The sequence below is a fragment of the Coregonus clupeaformis genome, chromosome 2 (genome assembly GCF_020615455.1).
Source record: "Coregonus clupeaformis isolate EN_2021a chromosome 2, ASM2061545v1, whole genome shotgun sequence".
NCBI classification, from domain to species: domain Eukaryota; kingdom Metazoa; phylum Chordata; class Actinopteri; order Salmoniformes; family Salmonidae; genus Coregonus; species Coregonus clupeaformis.
In genome coordinates, this window is record NC_059193.1 from 1,147,530 (window position 1) to 1,167,546 (window position 20,017).

The 20,017-nt window shown below is 44.8% G+C and overlaps 1 protein-coding gene across 3 annotated transcripts in view; it reads right to left on the reverse strand.

The window, feature by feature from the left end:
* The window catches only part of LOC121550041 (plexin-A4-like), a 415,766-nt gene that overhangs the window by 24,560 nt on the left and 371,189 nt on the right, over positions 1–20,017 (reverse strand). For all 3 annotated transcript variants that reach the window (XM_041862120.2, XM_045225661.1, XM_045225663.1), the window contains exons 26-27: positions 15,537–15,640; positions 1,337–1,436 (exon numbers count right to left, since the gene is read on the reverse strand). In XM_041862120.2, coding sequence (XP_041718054.2) covers positions 1,337–1,436; positions 15,537–15,640 — 204 coding nt within the window. The remainder of the gene's footprint in view (positions 1–1,336; positions 1,437–15,536; positions 15,641–20,017) is intronic.

The window sequence follows — 20,017 nt, forward strand, 5'->3', positions numbered from 1 at the left end:
TTCTCGGGTTCAAGAGAACACAGGGCCAGACCAACACAGTCATTGCTAGATGGGACGCTGTCTGCCTGCATCCCAAATGGCACCCTATTCCCTATGTAGTTCACAACATTCCCTATGGGGCTCTGGTTCAAAGTAGTGCACGATATAGGGAGTAGGGTGCCATTTGGGACACAGTTTCTGTCTCCAGTCCCAGAGGGGAGTAAAGTGCAAACACACTCTTTCTTCTCTTCGCTCTCTTCGCTCTGTCTTTGTTGGTCTGTTAAATTCCCTGCTCTAATCTTGTTATCCTGTCTCCTGGGCTCAGTTCTGGCCCTCTTCTCCTACTATGGTCTAACAGCACATACTGGCTAATGTATGGAAGACTTTACTATGGGTTCAGGTGTTGTTAATAGTGGCTAATGTATGGAAGAATTTACTATGGGTTCAGGTGTTGTTAATAGTGGATAATGTATGGAAGAATTTACTATGGGTTCAGGTGTTGTTAATAGTGGATAATGTATGGAAGAATTTACTATGGGTTCAGGTGTTAATGGTGGCTAATGTATGGAAGACTTTACTATGGGTTCAGGTGTTAATGGTGGCTAATGTATGGAAGACTTTACTATGGGTTCAGATGTTGTTAATAGTGGATAATGTATGGAAGACTTTACTATGGGTTCAGATGTTGTTAATAGTGGATAATGTATGGAAGACTTTACTATGGGTTCAGGTATTGTTAACAGAGCCTTTACATCTGTTAGTGACATATTGAGCTCTGTTAGTTTGAGGGATGAACAGTGTGTGCAGAAGAAGTCAGTGTTGGTTTCTGTGGTGAAGGTTTAGAGGGAGAAGGTGCTGTTTAGCCACGTTTTTTAATTAAAATCCTGGCAATGGACCTTGTGCATCCGCAACAGGGAATACACAGTGTGTGTGTAGGTGTGAACGTCTGTGTGTGTGCTGATGTGTGTATGTGAGTGTGTGTGTGCGTGTGTGTGTGCGTGCGTGTTTATGTGTGCATGTGTGAGAGAGTTACAAAGAGAGAGAGAGAGACAGAGAGAGAAAGAGTGTGTGTGTATGTGTGTGTGTGTGTGCGCACGCTGACTCAGACTATGAATCCCACTCTGATGAGGACATGGTTCTTCCTGTTTAACTCTCAGGCACACAGACTGCTGGGAGATGGAGGGGGGGGGGGCATAATTGTTTTAGTTCCAGGAGGACGCTCCTATCCAGGAGAGAAATCTGGAAATGTGCCGGAAATGTGCTCCTCTCTCTCTCTCTCTCTCTCTCTCTCACACACACACACTCACACACATGCAAAGACACACACAAAAAAAACATATTGTCACGTTATCCATACCGTATTTACTGGCCGAGGTTCTGGACACAGTGGAGTTGTTGACCGAGTTGTAGGCTGTAACCTGCTTGGGGACCAGGGCCATCACAGAGTTATCAGGCACCTGCAGAGAGACAGAGAGATAGAGAAGAGAGAGAAGAGAGAGAGGAGGGAAAGAGGTAGAGGGAGAGAGAGAGAAAGGGGGAGATAGAGAGAGAGAGAGTGAGAGCGAGAGATAGAGAAAGAGGAGGGAAAGAGAGAGAGATATATATATAGAGAGAGTGAGAGGGTGAGAGAGAGACATAGAGAGAGAGAGAGAGAGAGAGAGAGAGAGAGAGAGAGAGAGAGAGAGCAGAATTATTAATCACCATCCTCAATGAGTGCATTCTGATTCTGCCAAGTGCATTCTGAATACATAACAATCCCCAATGAAGAGAGATGTGGCACTCAGCCACTAAACCCTGGATCACCATACAAATCACCATCCACATGTCATCATGTGTTTGTTCCTCCATCTATAACAGCTGTGATTGGATGCTCAAGAAGCCTTTGTGATTAGCCTGTGAGAGCTAATCAGCCCATACACATATGATTAGTGATAGTGGTAGTGAACGGTGGTGATGTATAACACTATGTGTGAGATGGGACGTCTCAGCCTCCCATTTCAATAATACCTCTCTTCTGGGAGGAGGGGCGAGTGTGTTGGGGGGTGGCTTTATTACATTATAACATTATTTCACCCGCTCCCCAATCCGCTCCTGGTGCATAATGTGTTTGTTTCATGGCAGGGGACACCCATGGGAGAGACCAGGGAGATTCCACAGGGATCCAACTACCCCCCTAACTCTACAACATGGTCCCTAAGCACTAATCCTACATGTTTACTAGTTAATATAATGGTGTGTGTTTGGTTTGGGGATGTAATATTGGGAGGGAAGAGGAGAGGCGGGATGGGATGGGAGATGACAGGTGGGTCTGGGTGGTTTAGGAAGAGGAGAGGTGGGATGGGATGGGAGATGACAGGTGGGTCTGGGTGGTTTAGGAAGAGGAGAGGTGGGATGGGATGGGAGATGACATGTGGGTCTGGGTGGTTTAGGAAGAGGAGAGGTGGGATGGGATGGGAGATGACAGGTGGGTCTGGGTGGTTTAGGAAGAGGAGAGGTGGGATGGGATGGGAGATGACAGGTGGGTCTGGGTGGTTTAGGAAGAGGAGAGGTGGGATGGGATGGGAGATGACAGGTGGGTCTGGGTGGTTTAGGAAGAGGAGAGGTGGGATGGGATGGGAGATGACAGGTGGGTCTGGGTGGTTTAGGAAGAGGAGAGGTGGGATGGGATGGGAGATGACAGGTGGGTCTGGGTGGTTTAGGAAGAGGAGAGAAAAGGTGGAGAGGAGGAGAGGAGGAGAGGAGGAGAGGAGTTGAGGTGGAGAGGGAGGAGAGGAGGAGAGGAGGAGAGGAGTTGAGGTGGAGAGGGAGGAGAGGAGGAGAGGAGTTGAGGTGGAGAGGGAGGAGAGGAGGAGAGGTGGAGAGGGAGGAGAGGTGGAGAGGAGGAGAGGAGGAGAGGTGGAGAGATGGAGAGGTGAAGAGGAGGAGAGGAGGAGAGGTGGAGAGGGAGGAGAGAAACTGTTTCTCTCATTAAACTGATGGGATGGCCAGATCATATGTCAGAGCAATGCTTATATATAATAATAATATATGCCATTTAGCAGATGCTATTATCCAAACTGACTTACAGTACAGTGAGTGCATACAAACTTTTATTTTAGCAGAAAGGGCATACAAACTTAGCTTTCAACCAAAAGTGAATGGGTTATACGCTAACTGTTCGTAGGGGGGAGGGCGGAAGATGGAAATAGACTTAGAATAGTTCCTTTATGTCTATGAGGGTGAATGGGTCTGTGAGTCTATGAGGGTGAATGTGTCTGTGCTGTACTCATAAGAATCGATTAGGATGACAGTTAGCAGAGTCTAATTCCATTTAGAGTGTGCTTTGATCCCATTCTATATTCCATATATCTGTATTACATCATAACCATTATAACAAGACAGACGTGGGACTTCTGGAGGCTGTCAAGAGGGGAAGTCTGTCTGACCAAAGTTGACAGTAATCAGTGATATTAATGTTTTACTAGGTCTCAAGACATTCATATTATATAAGTGGGTAACCTCTTCCACTACCGATGGTGTTGTACAAAATCGACGTCATATAAACTGACCTGTTGGACCAAAAGTGAATCAAATGACTGATGTAGATTGAATATATCATAAAAATATAGCGTCATCTAATATTGTTTTGGTAAAACAATGAGAGGAAGGTTTTGGAGTGGGCTGACTATGAGTGTGAATCTGTGGGATGTTTCCAGTCACCCTCCTTTCTTCCTTCCATCCGTCTCTTCTCCCTCCTCCCTCTAACAGGCTTTAACAGGAGAATGCACCTTCCCCCTCCTTCCCCCTCCTTCCCCTCCCCGGCTGGAAACGGAATGAACTTCTGTCTTCATTATCTCATCTCCTAATCCATTCCACTTCGCTGTCTCCACCACCGCACCCACACCATCCCACTCGCCGCCGTGACATTTAATTTAAGCGCTGCGCACGGGGGCAGACCCCACATCCCCGAAAAGCTCATTTGGAGAGCTGCCGGCTTAGGTGTCCACATTATTTACACCATAATGAACAAGCGAGCCTCGTTCCGTTCCTATTTCCACCGGTCCATCATTTCGGCTCGCTGGAGGGACGGTGGCCAAAAAGGGAATGTACCAATCAGCAGGATTTGTCAATATGGTGTTATCTGTCTGTCTGTCTATCTATCTGTCACACTGTCTGTTCATGCATGGCAGGTGTACATATGACTGACTTGTCTGGTGTATGTCCGGGAGAGGGTTACAGTGTTTGCGTGCGTGTGTGTGTGTGTGTGCGTGTGCATATTGAGGAATACTGTCAGGATGTTGTCTGGAATGGAGCTGAACATACTGTATGTGTTCTGAGCACGTGTGTCCACCTATGCTAAGGCCTGTGTTTTAGTGTGTAAAACTCCTTGTGAATGTGAAGACTGATGGACATCTGAGTGGCGCACATCAGATCTTAACTCCTCTCCTATCCTTTGCTCTCCTCTGCTCAGACAGGGAGTTGCCATGGTGTTACGACTGCCTGCCCTTTGTTGGTCATCTCCCTGCCTTTAATCCTCCCTCCCTTCCTTCCACCTACCCTCCCTCCTTCCCTCCCTCGGCTGATTACTCCTGGGGTGTCCAGTCAGTCAGGCCCTGCTCCCCGGTAATGACCTGGAAGTGCTCTGACAGGCCCTGCTCCTCGGTAACGACCTGGAAGTGCTCTGACAGGCCCTGCTCCTCGGTAACGACCTGGAAGTGCTCTGACAGGCCCTGCTCCTCGGTAATGACCTGGAAGTGCTATGACAGGCCTTGCTCCTCTGTAATGACCTGGAAGTGCTCTGACAGGCCCTGCTCCTCGGTAATGACCTGGAAGCTAGGCCCTGCTCCTCGGTAACGACCTGGAAGTGCTCTGACAGGCCCTGCTCCTCGGTAATGACCTGGAAGTGCTCTGCGAGGCCCTGCTCCTCGGTAATGACCTGGAAGCTAGGCCCTGCTCCTCGGTAACGACCTGGAAGCTAGACCCTGTTCCTCGGGATTATGACCTGGAAGTGCTCTGACAGGTCCAGTCTAATACAGGGGTCACAGGGGTCAGAGCCAATAAGGCGGAGAGGAGGGAGAAAGTCATGCTACAAAATCCATTGTCTCTATACTGATAGTCATCACTGCTGGTTCTACAGGGGGATAGGAGCAATAGTCTCTCTACTGATCATCATCACTGCTGGTTCTACAGGGGGATAGGAGCAATGATATATTCGGGTGAGACAACTGCCATTTTCCAAATGTTTTCTGAACGGTGTATGGAGGGTCTTTTCAGTTTGTCTAATGAGTGTGGTATAGTTATAGAAATAGAATATACAGAGTTCACTTCTTCTGAATGAACATTTAGCTTTCCTTGGAAAGTCAAGATGTTTTCTATTCTATACTATGATATTCTATTGTCTGAATGAAAGCTGTAATCCTACAATGCTGATACCATTGGGAAGATTCAAACACTAAAAACATTGTATCTAGGGATGCAAAACTCTGGTAAATTTCCCCAAATTCCCCAGTTTTCCAGAAATCCTAGTTGGAAGATTCTTGGAATTACGAGGGAATCCAGGAATCCTCCAACCTGGATTTCTGGAAAACCAGGACATTTTGGGAAAGTTACCGGAATTTTGCAACCCTGATTGTACTGTAGATAACAATCACAAAATCTATTTTCTACCTTTCTACAGTGAGGGAAAAAAGTATTTGATCCCCTGCTGATTTTGTATGTTTGCCCACTGACAAAGAAATTATCAGTCTATAATTTTAATGGTAGGTTTATTTGAACAGTGAGAGACAGAATAACAACAGAAAAACGCATGCCAAAAATGTTATAAATTGATTTGAAATAAGTATTTGACCCCTCTGCAAAACATGACTTAGTACTTGGTGGCAAAACCCTTGTTGGCAATCACAGAGGTCAGACGTTTCTTGTAGTTGGCCACCAGGTTTGCACACATCTCAGGAGGGATTTTGTTCCACTCCTCTTTGCAGATCTTCTCTAAGTCATTAAGGTTTCGAGGCTGATGTTTGGCAACTCGAACCTTCAGCTCCCTCCACAGATTTTCTATGGGATTAAGGTCTGGAGACTGGCTAGGCCACTGCAGGACCTTAATGTGCTTCTTCTTGAGCCACTCCTTTGTTGCCTTGGCCGTGTGTTTTGGGTCATTGTCATGCTGGAATACCCATCCACGGCCCATTTTCAATGCCCTGGCTGAGGGAAGGAGGTTCTCACCCAAGATTTGACGGTACATGGCCCTGTCCATCGTCCCTTTGATGCGGTGAAGTTGTCCTGTCCCCTTAGCAGAAAAACACCCCCAAAGCATAATGTTTCCACCTCCATGTTTGACGGTGGGGATGGTGTTCTTGGGGTCATAGGCAGCATTCCTCCTCCTCCAAACACGGCGAGTTGAGTTGATGCCAAAGAGCTCAATTTTGGTCTCATCTGACCACAACACTTTCACCCAGTTCTCCTCTGAATCATTCAGATGTTCATTGGCAAACTTCAGACGGCCCTGTATATGTGCTTTCTTGAGCAGGGGGACCTTGCGGGCGCTGCAGGATTTCAGTCCTTCGCGGCGTAGTGTGTTACCAATTGTTTTCTTGGTGACTATGGTACCAGCTGCCTTGAGATCATTGACAAGATCCTCCCGTGTAGTTCTGGGCTGATTCCTCACCGTTCTCATGATCATTGCAACTCCACGAGGTGAGATCTTGCATGGAGACCCAGACCAAAGGAAAATTTACAGTTATTTTGTGTTTCTTCCATTTGCGAATAATCGCACCAACTGTTGTCACCTTCTCACCAAGCTGCTTGGCGATGGTCTTGTAGCCCATTCCAGCCTTGTGTAGGTCTACAATTTTGTCCCTGACATCCTTGGAGAGCTCTTTGGTCTTGGCCATGGTGGAGAGTTTGGAATCTGATTGATTGATTGCTTCTGTGGACAGGTGTCTTTTATACAGGTAACAAGCTGAGATTAGATTTATTTCCCTCATTAAAATGCAAATCAATTTATAACATTTTTGACAGTTTTTCTGGATTTTTTTGTTGTTATTCTGTCTCTCATTGTTCAAATAAACCTACCATTAAAATTATAGACTGATAATTTCTTTGTCAGTGAGCAAACGTACAAAATCAGCAGGGGATCAAATACTTTTTTCCCTCACTGTAGGTGATTTCAAACTCAACACGCATTTATATTTTTACTGAAATTACTGTTTTGAGATCTAAAACCTACTTGCTCTTTCACTCACAACATCAACATACAGTGCCTTGCAAAAGTATTCAGCCCCCTTCGCGTTTTTCCATTACAACCTGTAATTTAAATGGATTTTTATTTGGATTTCATGTAATGGACATACACAAAATAGTCAAAATTGGTGAAGTGAAATGAAAAAAATTACTTGTTTCAAAAAATTCTAAAAAATTTATAATGGAAAAGTGGTGCGTGCATATGTATTCACCCCCTTTGCTATGAAGCCCCTAAATAAGATCTGGTGCAACCAATTACCTTCAGAAGTCACATAATTAGTTAAATAAAGTCCACTTGTGTGCAATCTAAGTGTCACATGATCTCAGTATATATACAGTTGAAGTCGGAAGTTTACATACACCTTAGCCAAATACATTTAAACTCAGTTTTTCACAATTCCTGACATTTAATCATAGTAAAAGTTCCCTGTGTTAGGTCAGTTAGGATCAGCACTTTATTTTAAGAATGTGAAATGTCAGAATAATAGTAGAGAGAATGATTTCTTTCAGCTTTTATTTCTTTCATCACATTCCCAGTGGGTCAGAAGTTTACATACACTCAATTAGTATTTAGTAGCATTGCCTTTAAATTGTTTAACTTGGGTCAAACGTTTCGGGTAGCCTTCCACAAGCTTCCCACAATAAATTGGGTGAATTTTGGCCCATTCCTCCTGACAGAGCTGGTGTAACTCAATCAGGTTTGTAGGCCTCCTTGCTCGCACACACTTTTTCAGTTCTGCCCACACATTTTCTATAGGATTGAGGTCAGGGCTTTGTGATGACCACTCCAATACCTTCACTTTGTTGTCCTTAAGCCAATTTTCCACAACATTTGGAAGTATGCTTGGGGTCATTGTCCATTTATAAGACCCATTTGCGACCAAGCTTTAACTTCCTGACTGATGTCTTGAGATGTTGCTTCAATATATCCACATAATTTTCCTTCCTCATGATGCCATCTATTTTGTGAAGTTCACCAGTCCCTCCTGCAGCAAAGCACCCCCACAGCATGATGCTGCCACCCCCGTGCTTCACGGTTGGGATGGTGTTCTTCGGCTTGCAAGCAACCCCCTTTTTCCTCCAAACATAACGATGGTCATTATGGCCAAACAGTTCTATTTTTGTTTCATCAGACGAGAGGACATTTCTCCAAAAAGTATGATCTTTGTCCCCATGTGCAGTTGCAAACCGTAGTCTGGCTTTTTTATGACGGTTTTGGAGCAGTGGCTTCTTCCTTGCTGAGCGGCCTTTCAGGTTATGTCGATATAGGACTCGTTTTACTGTGGATATAGATACTTTTGTACCTGTTTCCTCCAGCATTTTCACAAGGTCCTTTGCTGTTGTTCTGGGATTGATTTGCACTTTTCGCACCAAAGTACGTTCATCTCGAGGAGCTAGAACGCGTCTCCTTCCTGAGCGATATGACGTCTGTGTGGTCCCATGGTGTTTATACTTGCGTACCATTGTTTGTTACAGATGAACGTGGTACCTTCAGGCGTTTGTAAATTGCTCCCAAGGATGAACCAGACTTGTGGAGGTCTACAATTGTTTTTCTGAGGTCTTGGCTGATTTCTTTTGATTTTCCCATGATGTCAAGCAAAGAGGCACTGAGTTTGAAGGTAGGCCTTGAAATACATCCACAGGTACACCTCCAATTGACTCAAATGATGTCATTTAGCCTATCAGAAGCTTCTAAAGCCATGACATAATTTTCTGGAATTTTCCAAGCTGTTTAAAGGCACAGTCAACTTAGTGTATGTAAACTTCTGACCCACTGGAATTGTGATACAGTGAATTATAAGTGAAATAATCTGTCTGTAAACAATTGTTGGAAAGATTACTTGTGTCATGCACAAAGTAGATGTCCTAACCGACTTGCCAAAACTATAGTTTGTTAACAAGATATTTGTGGAGTGGTTGAAAAAATAGTTTTAATGACTTCAACCTAAGGGTATGTAAACTTCCGACTTCAACTGTACACCTGTTCTGAATGGCCCCAGAGTCTGCAACACCACTAAGCAAGGGGCACCACCAAGCAAGCAGAACCATGAAGACCAAGGAGCTCTCCAAACAGGTCAGGGACAAAGTTGTGGAGAAGTACAGATCAGGGTTGGGTTATAAAAAAATATCCGAAACTTTGAACCATTAAATCCATTATTAAAAAATTGAAAGAATATGGCACCACAACAAACCTGCCAAGAGAGGGCCGCCCACCAAAACTCACGGACCAGGCAAGGAGTGCATTAATCAGCAAGACCAAAGAGAACCCTGAAGGAGCTGCAAAGCTACACAGCGGAGATTGGAGTATCTGTCCATAGGACAACTTTAAGCCGTACACTCCACAGAGCTGGGCTTTACGGAAGAGTGGCCAGAAAAAAAGCCATTGCTTAAAGAATAAAATAAGCAAACACGTTTGGTGTTCGCCAAAAGGCATGTGGGAGACTCCCAAAACATATGGAAAAAGGTACTCTGGTCAGATGAGACTAAAATTAAGCTTTTTGGCCATCAAGGAAAACGCTATGTCTGGCGCAAACCCAACACCTCTCATCACCCCGAGAACACCATCCCCACACTGAAGCATGGTGGTGGCAGCATCATGCTGTGGGGATGTTTTTCATCGGCAGGGACTGGGAAACTGGTCAGAATTGAAGGAATGATGGATGGCGCTAAATACAGGGACATTCTTGAGGGAAACCTGTTTCAGTCTTCCAGAGATTTGAGACTGGGACAGAGGTTCACCTTCCAGCAGGACAATGACCCTAAGCATACTGCTTAAGCAACACTCAAGTGGTTTAAGGGCTCCTGAGTGGCGCAGTGGTCTAAGGCACTGCATCGCAGTGCTAACTGTGCCACTAGAGATCCTGGTTTGAATCCAGGCTCTGTCGCAACCGGCCGCGACCGGGAGACTCATGGGCGGCGCACAATTGGCCCAGCGTTGTCCAGGGTAGGGGAGGGAATGGCCGGCAGGGATGTAGCTCAGTTGATAGAGCATGGCGTTTGCAATGCCAGGGTTGTGGGTTCGTTTCCCACGGGGGGCCAGTATAAAAAAACATGTATTCACTAACTGTAAGTCGCTCTGGATAAGAGCGTCTGCTAAATGACTAAAATGTAAATGTAAAATGTTTAAGGGGAAACATTTAAATGTCTTGGAATGGCCTAGTCAAAGCCCAGACCTCAATCCAATTGAGAAACTGTGGTATGACTTAAAGATTGCTGTACACCAGCGGAACCCATCCAACTTGAAGGAGCTGGAGCAGTTTTGCCTTGAAGAATGGGCAAAAATCCCAGTGGCTAGATGTGCCAAGCTTATAGAGACATACCCCAAGAGACTTGCAGCTGTAATTGCTGCAAAAATTGGCTCTACAAAGTATTGACTTTGGGGGGGTGAATAGTTATGCACGCTCAAGTTTTCTGTTTTAGTGTCTTATTTCTTGATTGTTTCACAAGAAAAAATATTTTGCATCTTCAAAGTGGTAGGCATGTTGTGTAAATCAAATGAAACAACCCCCCCAAAAATCAGGTTGTAAGGCAACAAAATAGGAAAAATGCCAAGGGGGGTGAATACTTTCCCAAGCCACTGTAGTCCATTTAGAAGTGTAAAATAATGTGTGTGTTCATTCAGTAGCTACACAGAGGCTTTTTAAGCCGGCTAAAACAGGATTCTCCTTCTTCTTCCTGTTCCCTTTGTCTGCGGCCATCAGACATTATTGAAACGGACTGATACACGACTCTGAAAAACATTCTGCCTGACTGATCCGACGGCATCATCAGTCCTACACATCAACAACATAAACCAACATGATTGAACACAACACGTGTGCAATACTGTCAGGTTGTGTACGTAGACACAACCTGACAGTCTGGTGTTCAACCTTCCCAAGTTCTCTCACGTCACCCCCCTCCTCCGCACACTCCACTGGCTTCCAGTTGAAGCTCGCATCCGTTACAAGACCATGGTGCTTGCCTATGGAGCAGTGAGGGGAACGGCACCTCCGTACCTTCGGGCTCTGATCAGTCCCTACACCCAAACGAGGGCATTGCGTTCATCCACCTCTGGCCTGCTGGCTCCCCTTCCTCTGCGGAAGCATAGTTCCCGCTCAGCCCAGTCAAAACTGTTCGCTGCTCTGGCACCCCAATGGTAGAACAAGCTCCCTCACGACGCCAGGACAGCGGAGTCACTCACCACCTTCCGGAGACATTTGAAACCCCACCTCTTTAAGGAACACCTGGGATAGGATAAAGTAATCCTTCTACCCCCCCAAAAAAAAGTGTAAAGTGGTTATCCCACTGGCTATAGGGTGAATGCACCAATTTGTAAGTCGCTCTGGATAAGAGCGTCTGCTAAATGACGTAAATGTGCCCTTGAGCAAGGCACTTAACCCTAATTGCTCCTGTAAGTCGCTCTGGATAAGAGCGTCTGCTAAATGACTAAAATGTAATGTAAATGTTGTGAAGCCTCTCTAGTCTCTTTCGAACTTTTACTCTTGTTATATTAGTTTAGGTGCTTTCCTACCGTCAACTCTGACTTGAGGAGTTCTAATCAAAGTCCGATTTTTAATGAGTTTCTGTTTCCTTCAGTGTTTGGGAGGAAATCAATGTGGTAGTGGGTGAAGGTGTTTGTCTGTCGAACGGCGGCGTTTGTAAACAGAAACAACAAAGAGAGTGACTGATGAACTCAGAAGGCTGGAGAAGCGAGGGAGGTGGGAGGAGAGGGAGGAGAAGAGAGGGAGATATGGTGAGGCAGGCGGTACAGATAGAATCAGTTAAACAAATAAACAAACTCAAAACACAAATCTCCCTCCGGCTCTGTCTGATGAGATCAGGAGGTCTATATGAGAAAGAGCCGTGAGTGTTGTGTGTGTGTGTGTTTTACAAAGAGACCTTTACAGGGTAATCTATTTGATGAAACATTTATGAGGTTGGGCCAGTATTTTGACTGGCTGATTAGCTGAAAATGTTTACCCTGAAATGGAATGACACTCGAGTGGAGTGAGTTTACCTGTGTGTGGGTGTGCAATATGAATTTATCTAGTGTACCGTCAACATTATGGTAGTACCTGGAAGTCAATCATCTCAAACATGTATTTACCTGGAAGTGGATACTCTAATGATTAGAGACTAATCTGGACCATGGGTTTACCTCAAACTGAACACTGCAGCATAATATTTACATGGAAACATGATGCACCACGCTCAGTGGCGGCTCCTGAAAAAATTCTCAGGAGGGGCAATTTTTCTGATGATTTAGGTGACCTACACACATTTAAAAAAAGATATGTCCAGCAACAACATGAAGACAGGGGCAGCATATAAGTCAATACCAGAAGCATTTATTGACTGATCTCAAAAGTGTTGGCTTACCAGGGTTGGTGGAGCCCTCAGTTTCATCTTTGCCTCGCAAAGCTAACTCAAACACTCCGCAAAACTTCACACACTGGATTAGCCGGCTGAGGATGTGGCGGTTCTTGCTAATGTCGTAGTAAATATATTTGTTATAGTGAATATGGAATATGATATGTTGAGTAAAATGTTGTGCTAAGATCTATTTAGGTCAGGAGCTGGTTATAAGTTCTGTTCCTATCCAATAACAATGGACAAAAGGGTCCTATCTTGTCAGCCTTGTCAGCAGGTGGCCAAGGACAACACCCACGCCATAGGCCTCTCAGTTCTTCCAACTCACGAGTTCTTGCTCTGAGGACACACACACACACAAACACACACACACACACATCATCACTGTTAAAACACACACACACACACACACATCATCACTGTTAAACACACACACACACACACACACACACACACACACACAAAAATCCCCTCTCTTAGGCTGAACATTTGAAGACAGAGAACCCGACTCAGAGCCAATGCAACAGTGACAGTAGCCTGCAGGGGACCTCGCCCAACTCATCAGGACCAATCAGAAGATCAGAACTACTAGATTGAACCTACTTCATTTATTGCATAAAATGTCTGCACACAATGTTTGGGGCTCTCTTCAGATAATAATAATAATAATAATAATAATAATATGCCATTTAGCAGACGCTTTTATCCAAAGCGACTTACAGTCATGCGTGCATACATTTTTGTGTATGGGTGGTCCCGGGATCGAACCCACTACCTTGGCGTTACAAGCACCATGCTCTACCAGCTGAGCTACAGAAAGTGGATACTCATGGATGCGCATTGCAATTGTAAAATGTCAACACAATTGGAGACACCACGTCATTTTTGGAGACATGTTATTGACAGTAAACTATTGTAGATGCGACTGCTAACTAACTAAAACATTTTAGCTGGCTAGCTAATCATCTTAGCTAAATGTGGGGCAAACAATTCAGTTATTTACCGTTAATTTGAGGGATTGGGGTGAAAGAAATCGAGTTACATAGTGATACTTTACGATATACTGTATTGACAATATCGCAATATTTTAGCGCTAGTTGGCTGTACCTGCACCAAAACACCATTATTGTTCCTTCATAGCTTGTTCTCAATCTTTTCACATTGGGAGCCAATTTGTTTTCAGCACTTTTATTTCCATGACTGATCAAAACTCGTTCTCATGGCTTTCTGATCCCTCTGCAACAGACATATGGTGCGTAATAAAATCACAGTATCGAATCGCAATACGTATAGAATCATGAGACTCGCAATGCTGATGCATATATCTTATCGTGAGGTTCCTGGCAATTCCCAGCCCAAGTTCATTTGCCACAACAAATCTCTTCGCTAGCAAACGCGATGTCTTCTCCAAAACGGCAATGTGTCTCCAGCAATGTTTACTTTTTTGACGTTCTATGGCATCTCCACTTTCCAAGCATATATGACCACATGTAATATTTTGGTAAGTGATGCAAATAGTGAACTATGTAGGGCCAGGATGTAAAATATATGTAGCTGCAGCAATTTCTCTTATCTGATATGGTAAGTAATGGGGCTTAATTTATAGCTCCCTAAGAGTTTGACGAACGGGTCCGTGAACGCGATTCCAGATATATTTACCTCTGAATAAACTGCCTTTATTACACCATATCCACATCCAGTAAACTTGTGATTATCAACACTAACCTCATCGTTGTCGGCGGACAGCTAGCCTGTATCCCTCGTCATCCAGTTGAGTGAGTGGCAATGTCTTTTTCGTTCGTACCAATTTTTGGAAAATCCTCGGGTGTAGGACTTTCCGCCTTTAGTAGAAACCTGTTGAATTATTAAATTTGGTCTGGGAGGTCCTAATTGTTTCGTTGCCAATTTATCTTCATTTGTTCGCCGAATCGCCGACAAAAAGGAACTTCTTTCAAACAATCCACTCTTTTCTCAGTTACGTTCATGGTTACGTAACGTATGACGAAAGCGTAAGTGCAAGCCCACAGACACCCATTGAGATTGTATTGAAGGCTCTGAAATTTGAAAAAAATAGATTTTACATGGGAGTCTATTACAGACTTCTGGGCGATTTTCAACCTGACTGAAATCGCCCCAAAAGGGGGGGGAGCCATTTGAAGCACGACTTTAGCCTGATTCGACATTTAGTGGCAGTGTGGCACTGTGGCAGATCAGACGTACAGATTACAACACTGATAACTACTGTTGCCGTGATATAATTGATTAGAAAAAAAATCCCTTCCTTTTCCCGTTTGGCAGTGCGTCGCCCATATCGCCCTATTGAACAGGCCGCCCCTGACCACGCTGTACTATACACTATGAGAGGGAATAGTTTAGTTTGGATATTGCAAATACAAACTGGAGGGGAAAACAAACTACAGTTCATTCCATTCATCAGTTTTGCTTGTCTCAAACATACTTTGTTGGTATGCTAGCAAATGACCAGTCCCTTCGGTACAGCGTATTGGGAGTTATCTTCAATCCTCTCCCCTATAAATCAGTGTAACCTATAGAAATACAATTAATTATACTTCTAGGGTATACCCTCTCCGTCCTGAGTGAACTTGGGTATGACTCCACCTGTAGATATGCATGTATCTTGTAGTATAGATATGTGTGTTCTAGATAGTGATGCATGTACCTGGTAGTATAGATATGTGTGTTCTAGATAGTGATACATGTACCTGGTAGCATATATATGTTCTAGATAGTGATGCATGTACCTGGTAGTATAGATATGTGTGTTCTAGATAGTGATGCATGTACCTGGTAGTATAGATATGTGTGTTCTAGATAGTGATGCATGTACCTGGTAGTATAGATATGTGTGTTCTAGATAGTGATGCATGTACCTGGTAGTATAGATATGTGTGTTCTAGATAGTGATGCATGTACCTGGTAATAAGTCAGAATGTAGATATGTGTGTTCTTGATTTTGATGCATGTACCTGGTAGTGAGTAAGCATGTTGAGTCTCTTCCAGTCACTCTCGATCTTGGTGGAGAGGTCTTCATCCATCAGGATCGTACGCTGACCTCTGCCCTGGCGCCACTCTGTGAGGGGGCAAAGGTAAAGATGGGTTAAGTCACTATAGGGAGAAAGACAGATTTATATCCAGCCTGCACAGAATGACCTTTTCCACTAGATACAGTGATCACTATCACATAGAGAATCGATGTCACGCTCTCTTTTTGTACACTCGATTGATGTCACACACTCAGGTTGGCATTTATTGTCATGAATCTTGCCCTGGAGGCAGCTCTGTAGAGTGGTCACTGATTGGCGCAGCCACAAAGTCTTAAAATCTGATTTTAAACCTAACCCTAACATTAACCACACTGCTAACCCTAATGCCTAACCCTAACCTCAAATTAAGCAAATTTTAGTTTTCATGAATATTTAAAATAAAGCCAATTTTGACTTTCTAGCTGGCCCATTTAGTGAAAATCACTCAGTTCTGCCTCCAGGGCAAGATCCATGACAGTGAACGTCAACCTGCGTCACACACACACCGGTTCTGAAGGAGCCATGTTTGTCTGGACAGTGAGGAGAGAAGGCGAGGGGCTACAGTGAAACAGATCTGGAGTTCCTGGAATCCTTCCTTTGAGGCCAGCATGAGATTCCCAGGATACAAAGTAGTGATACCGAGAAGTAGAACAAGTGTGAGAACAAGTCTTAGTGGCAAGAGAGAGGACAAGAAGAGATAGAGGGAAAAGAAAGGGAGGGAAATTAATCACCCACTCTGCTCTTTGATAGAGAGCGGATCGGGGGCCTTCGCCGGGCCCTCTCGATCAATGGGTGTGATTACCGCTGCTAGCTGAGGAACTACTTCCTCTTTCATCTGTGGCGGGCCGCCGGCCCCCACGCTGAGTGCTCTCCACCATCGACCAGCGCTAAGCCCCCTGCTGAACCGCCTGTTATTGTCATTACTGGGAACTAGCTAGGGCAGGAGAAACCACACCACCGCACCCTCCAAGAGAGACCACACCACCGCTACCCCATTCAGCTGGACTTTCAGTCTCAGCTAGAGATACCACACCATTGCACCCTCAGGCGATACCCCACCACAGCATCCTAAAGATAAATCCAACCACCGCACCCTCCAAGAGAAACCACACCACCACACCCACTCGAGATACAACACCACACCACCTCCAAGAGATATGCCACCCCAAAGACATACCAAATATGCCACCCCACCACTCTAGAGAAACTCCACCACTGTATTCCCTCACATTATAATGAAAATAAAATATATTGTGGAAAACAAACAAGGAGGTGATATTCTTTTGTCTGCTGCAATTGAGCTTATATAAGAATGTGTCACTGTTTCGGTGTTGTTCCCGCCTGGCGTCGGCCACTGTCATCTCCTATTCCAATCACAAATAGACTAACAAAGCAGCAATCACCGGGCGGATGATGAAACACGTCCTAGGAGGGGTGAGGAGAATAACTTTGGCATCAGAAATCTCCAGGAAATACAAAGCCTCCTATTGTTTTCTCTCTGTACTGTACATGTTTCTATCAACATGCAAATAAACTGAGTCTCCAGTTGGGCCAGCGTAAACAAACCCAAGAAAGAGGAGAGAGGGAATTGGAAAAAAGGAGAAGAAAGAAAGGATGAACTTGGAGAACCAGAGTAAGATGAGATTGCCCCTATTTCCCAATCCTCCCAGGTCTGTCTCTGTGTGGAGCCCAGTGTAGTAGATAAGGGCTTTGGGGAGTGGAGGGATTCCAGAACATCGGAGCTCCTACAGTGAAGGTGAAGGTTATCGAGGTAGTATTGTGATACTGCAGAGGGGGAAGCAGTGGTTATTGAGGTAGTATTGTGATACTGCAGAGGGGGAAGCAGTGGTTATTGAGATAGTATTGTGATACTGCAGAGGGGGAAGCAGTGGTTATTGAGGTAGTATTGTGATACTGCAGAGGGGGAAGCAGTGGTTATTGAGGTAGTATTGTGATACTGCAGAGGGGGAAGCAGTGGATATTGAGGTAGTATTGTGATACTGCAGAGGGGGAAGCAGTGAAGGCTATTGAGGTAGTATTGTGATACTGTAGAGGGGGAAGCAGTGAAGATTATTGAGGTAGTGTTGTGATACTGCAGAGGGGGAAGCAGTGAAGGTTATTGAGGTAGTATTGTGATACTGCAGAGGGGGAAGCAGTGAAGGTTATTGAGGTAGTATTGTGATACTGTAGAGGGGGAAGCAGTGAAGATTATTGAGGTAATGTTGTGATACTGCAGAGGGGGAAGCAGTGAAGGTTATTGAGGTAGTATTGTGATACTGCAGAGGGGGAAGCAGTGAAGGTTATTGAGGTAGTATTTTGATACTGCAGAGGGGGAAGCAGTGAAGGTTATTGAGGTAGTGTTGTGATACTGCAGAGGGGGAAGCAGTGAAGATAATTGAGGTAGTGTTGTGATACTGCAGAGGGGGAAGCAGTGAAGGTTATTGAGGTAGTATTGTGATACTGCAGAGGGGGAAGCAGTGAAAGTTATTGAGGTAGTGTTGTGATACTGCAGAGGGGGAAGCAGTGAAGGTTATTGAGTTAGTATTGTGATACTGCAGAGGGGGAAGCAGTGAAGGTTATTGTGGTAGTATTGTGATACTGCAGAGGGGGAAGCAGTGAAGATCATTGAGGTAGTGTTGTGATACTGCAGAGGGGGAAGCAGTGAAGGTTATTGAGGTAGTATTGTGATACTGCAGAGGGGGAAGCAGTGAAGGTTATTGAGGTAGTGTTGTGATACTGCAGAGGGGGAAGCAGCACACACATGTACACAAAGACATGCATGGCTGCATACACACATGCATAGACACACACACATACAGTATACTCACGCACACACACACATACACATACACAATGCACTCCCCCCACCCTCACACCCTCACACACGTACCTATACCTTCCCACACACACACACACAAAGCAGGTCTTGCTTGGCTTGGTTCTCACGCCGTCCCCTCCTATCGTGCCTCCCTCATGGGGACCCGGCATGGGGAATTAAAAACAATACCTGGGACAGAAAAACTCTTGTCAAATTTGTTTTCAGGAGAGCCTGCAAGATGGAAACTGAGGATTGTCAATATGGGGGAGGAGGTTGGGGGAGGAGTTTGTCCGGACTTGGGAGGCCCGTTGATCTGTTAGTGGAATCATGCAGAGATGCTTCCTCTTCCCCTGAATGGACCGTTCCATTCTATAATATCCTTCTACCTATTGTCTTTTATATACACCCATTTCTTCCTAAACGACTTCTTGTAGTCCCAATGCCCCCCCCCCCCCAGACACAGTGAGGACACGCAGTGAGAAGCTCCCCCTCAGACAAATGTCCAATTCCCTATAATAATAACAAACAATAATAACACAACACACTGCCCGGTGGGCGCCATTAAACAATTTCACACCGGAGCGCTCGCCAAAAAGCTAAACCAATCTCTTCACTTATCAGAGAGACATTCCCCCATCACAGCTCCATATGCCATTATAAATATACTATTACTAAGAAGAATTTAGTCGTGATAGGCCGCGCAGCCGGAAAATGTAGTGTGAGGATGTTATATTGTGAGACTGAGAGACATGTCTTCATCTAGTAGAATGGGATTGTACTGGGGGAGCATATCAGCTCACCACTCCTCACGACTACAAACAAAGACAATTAGTTGTCTTATAACACCATTAGGAAATAACCTTGGTGAAGAAAATGACAACCCAGTCTACTGAGAACAGGAAGAAAGAGAGAGAGAAGAAGAGAAAGCTGAAGAGAAAGAAAAGAAAGCCGATCTCTTCGAGCTTTTCACAGAAAGAAAAATAAAGATTGAGGAGGTTTGGCGATCTGAGAGCCTCTCCATTGATTATTTGATCAATCATGTGAGTCAGAATGTGGTCAACAGGGCTGGATCGATGGGGAGTTGTGGAGGAAATAGAACAATCACACAGCACCAGTCATAGGAGCCAGAGTGGAGAGGTCTGCTGGACTCAACTCTCCTGAGGTCTAGGGAGGGAGGCTGCTCTTTAGTCTCACTGAACACTGCGGTAATTTGAAGGATAAGTCTTGAGAATTAATGGGTGTAAAGCACAGGTGTCAAACTCATTCCACGTCGGGCCGAGTGTCGGCGGGTTGTCGCTCCTTCCTTGTACTTGATTGACGAATTAAGGTCACAAATTAGTAAGGAACTCCCCCTCACCTGGTTGTCTAGGGCTTAATTGAAAGGAAAAACCAAAAACCAGCAGACACTAGGCCCTCCATGGAATGAGTTTGACACCCCTGGTGTAGAGGCACATGAGAACTCTCAAAATGGCCTCCAAATGTTCAATAAATGAAGACTGATCAACACCGACTTGTCCACGTAATGGAAAAATAACTTGGTGCTCGCCAATTAAAAGCAGAAGATACAATATATATTTGCAATAATAATTCCAGAAGTTTTATCTTG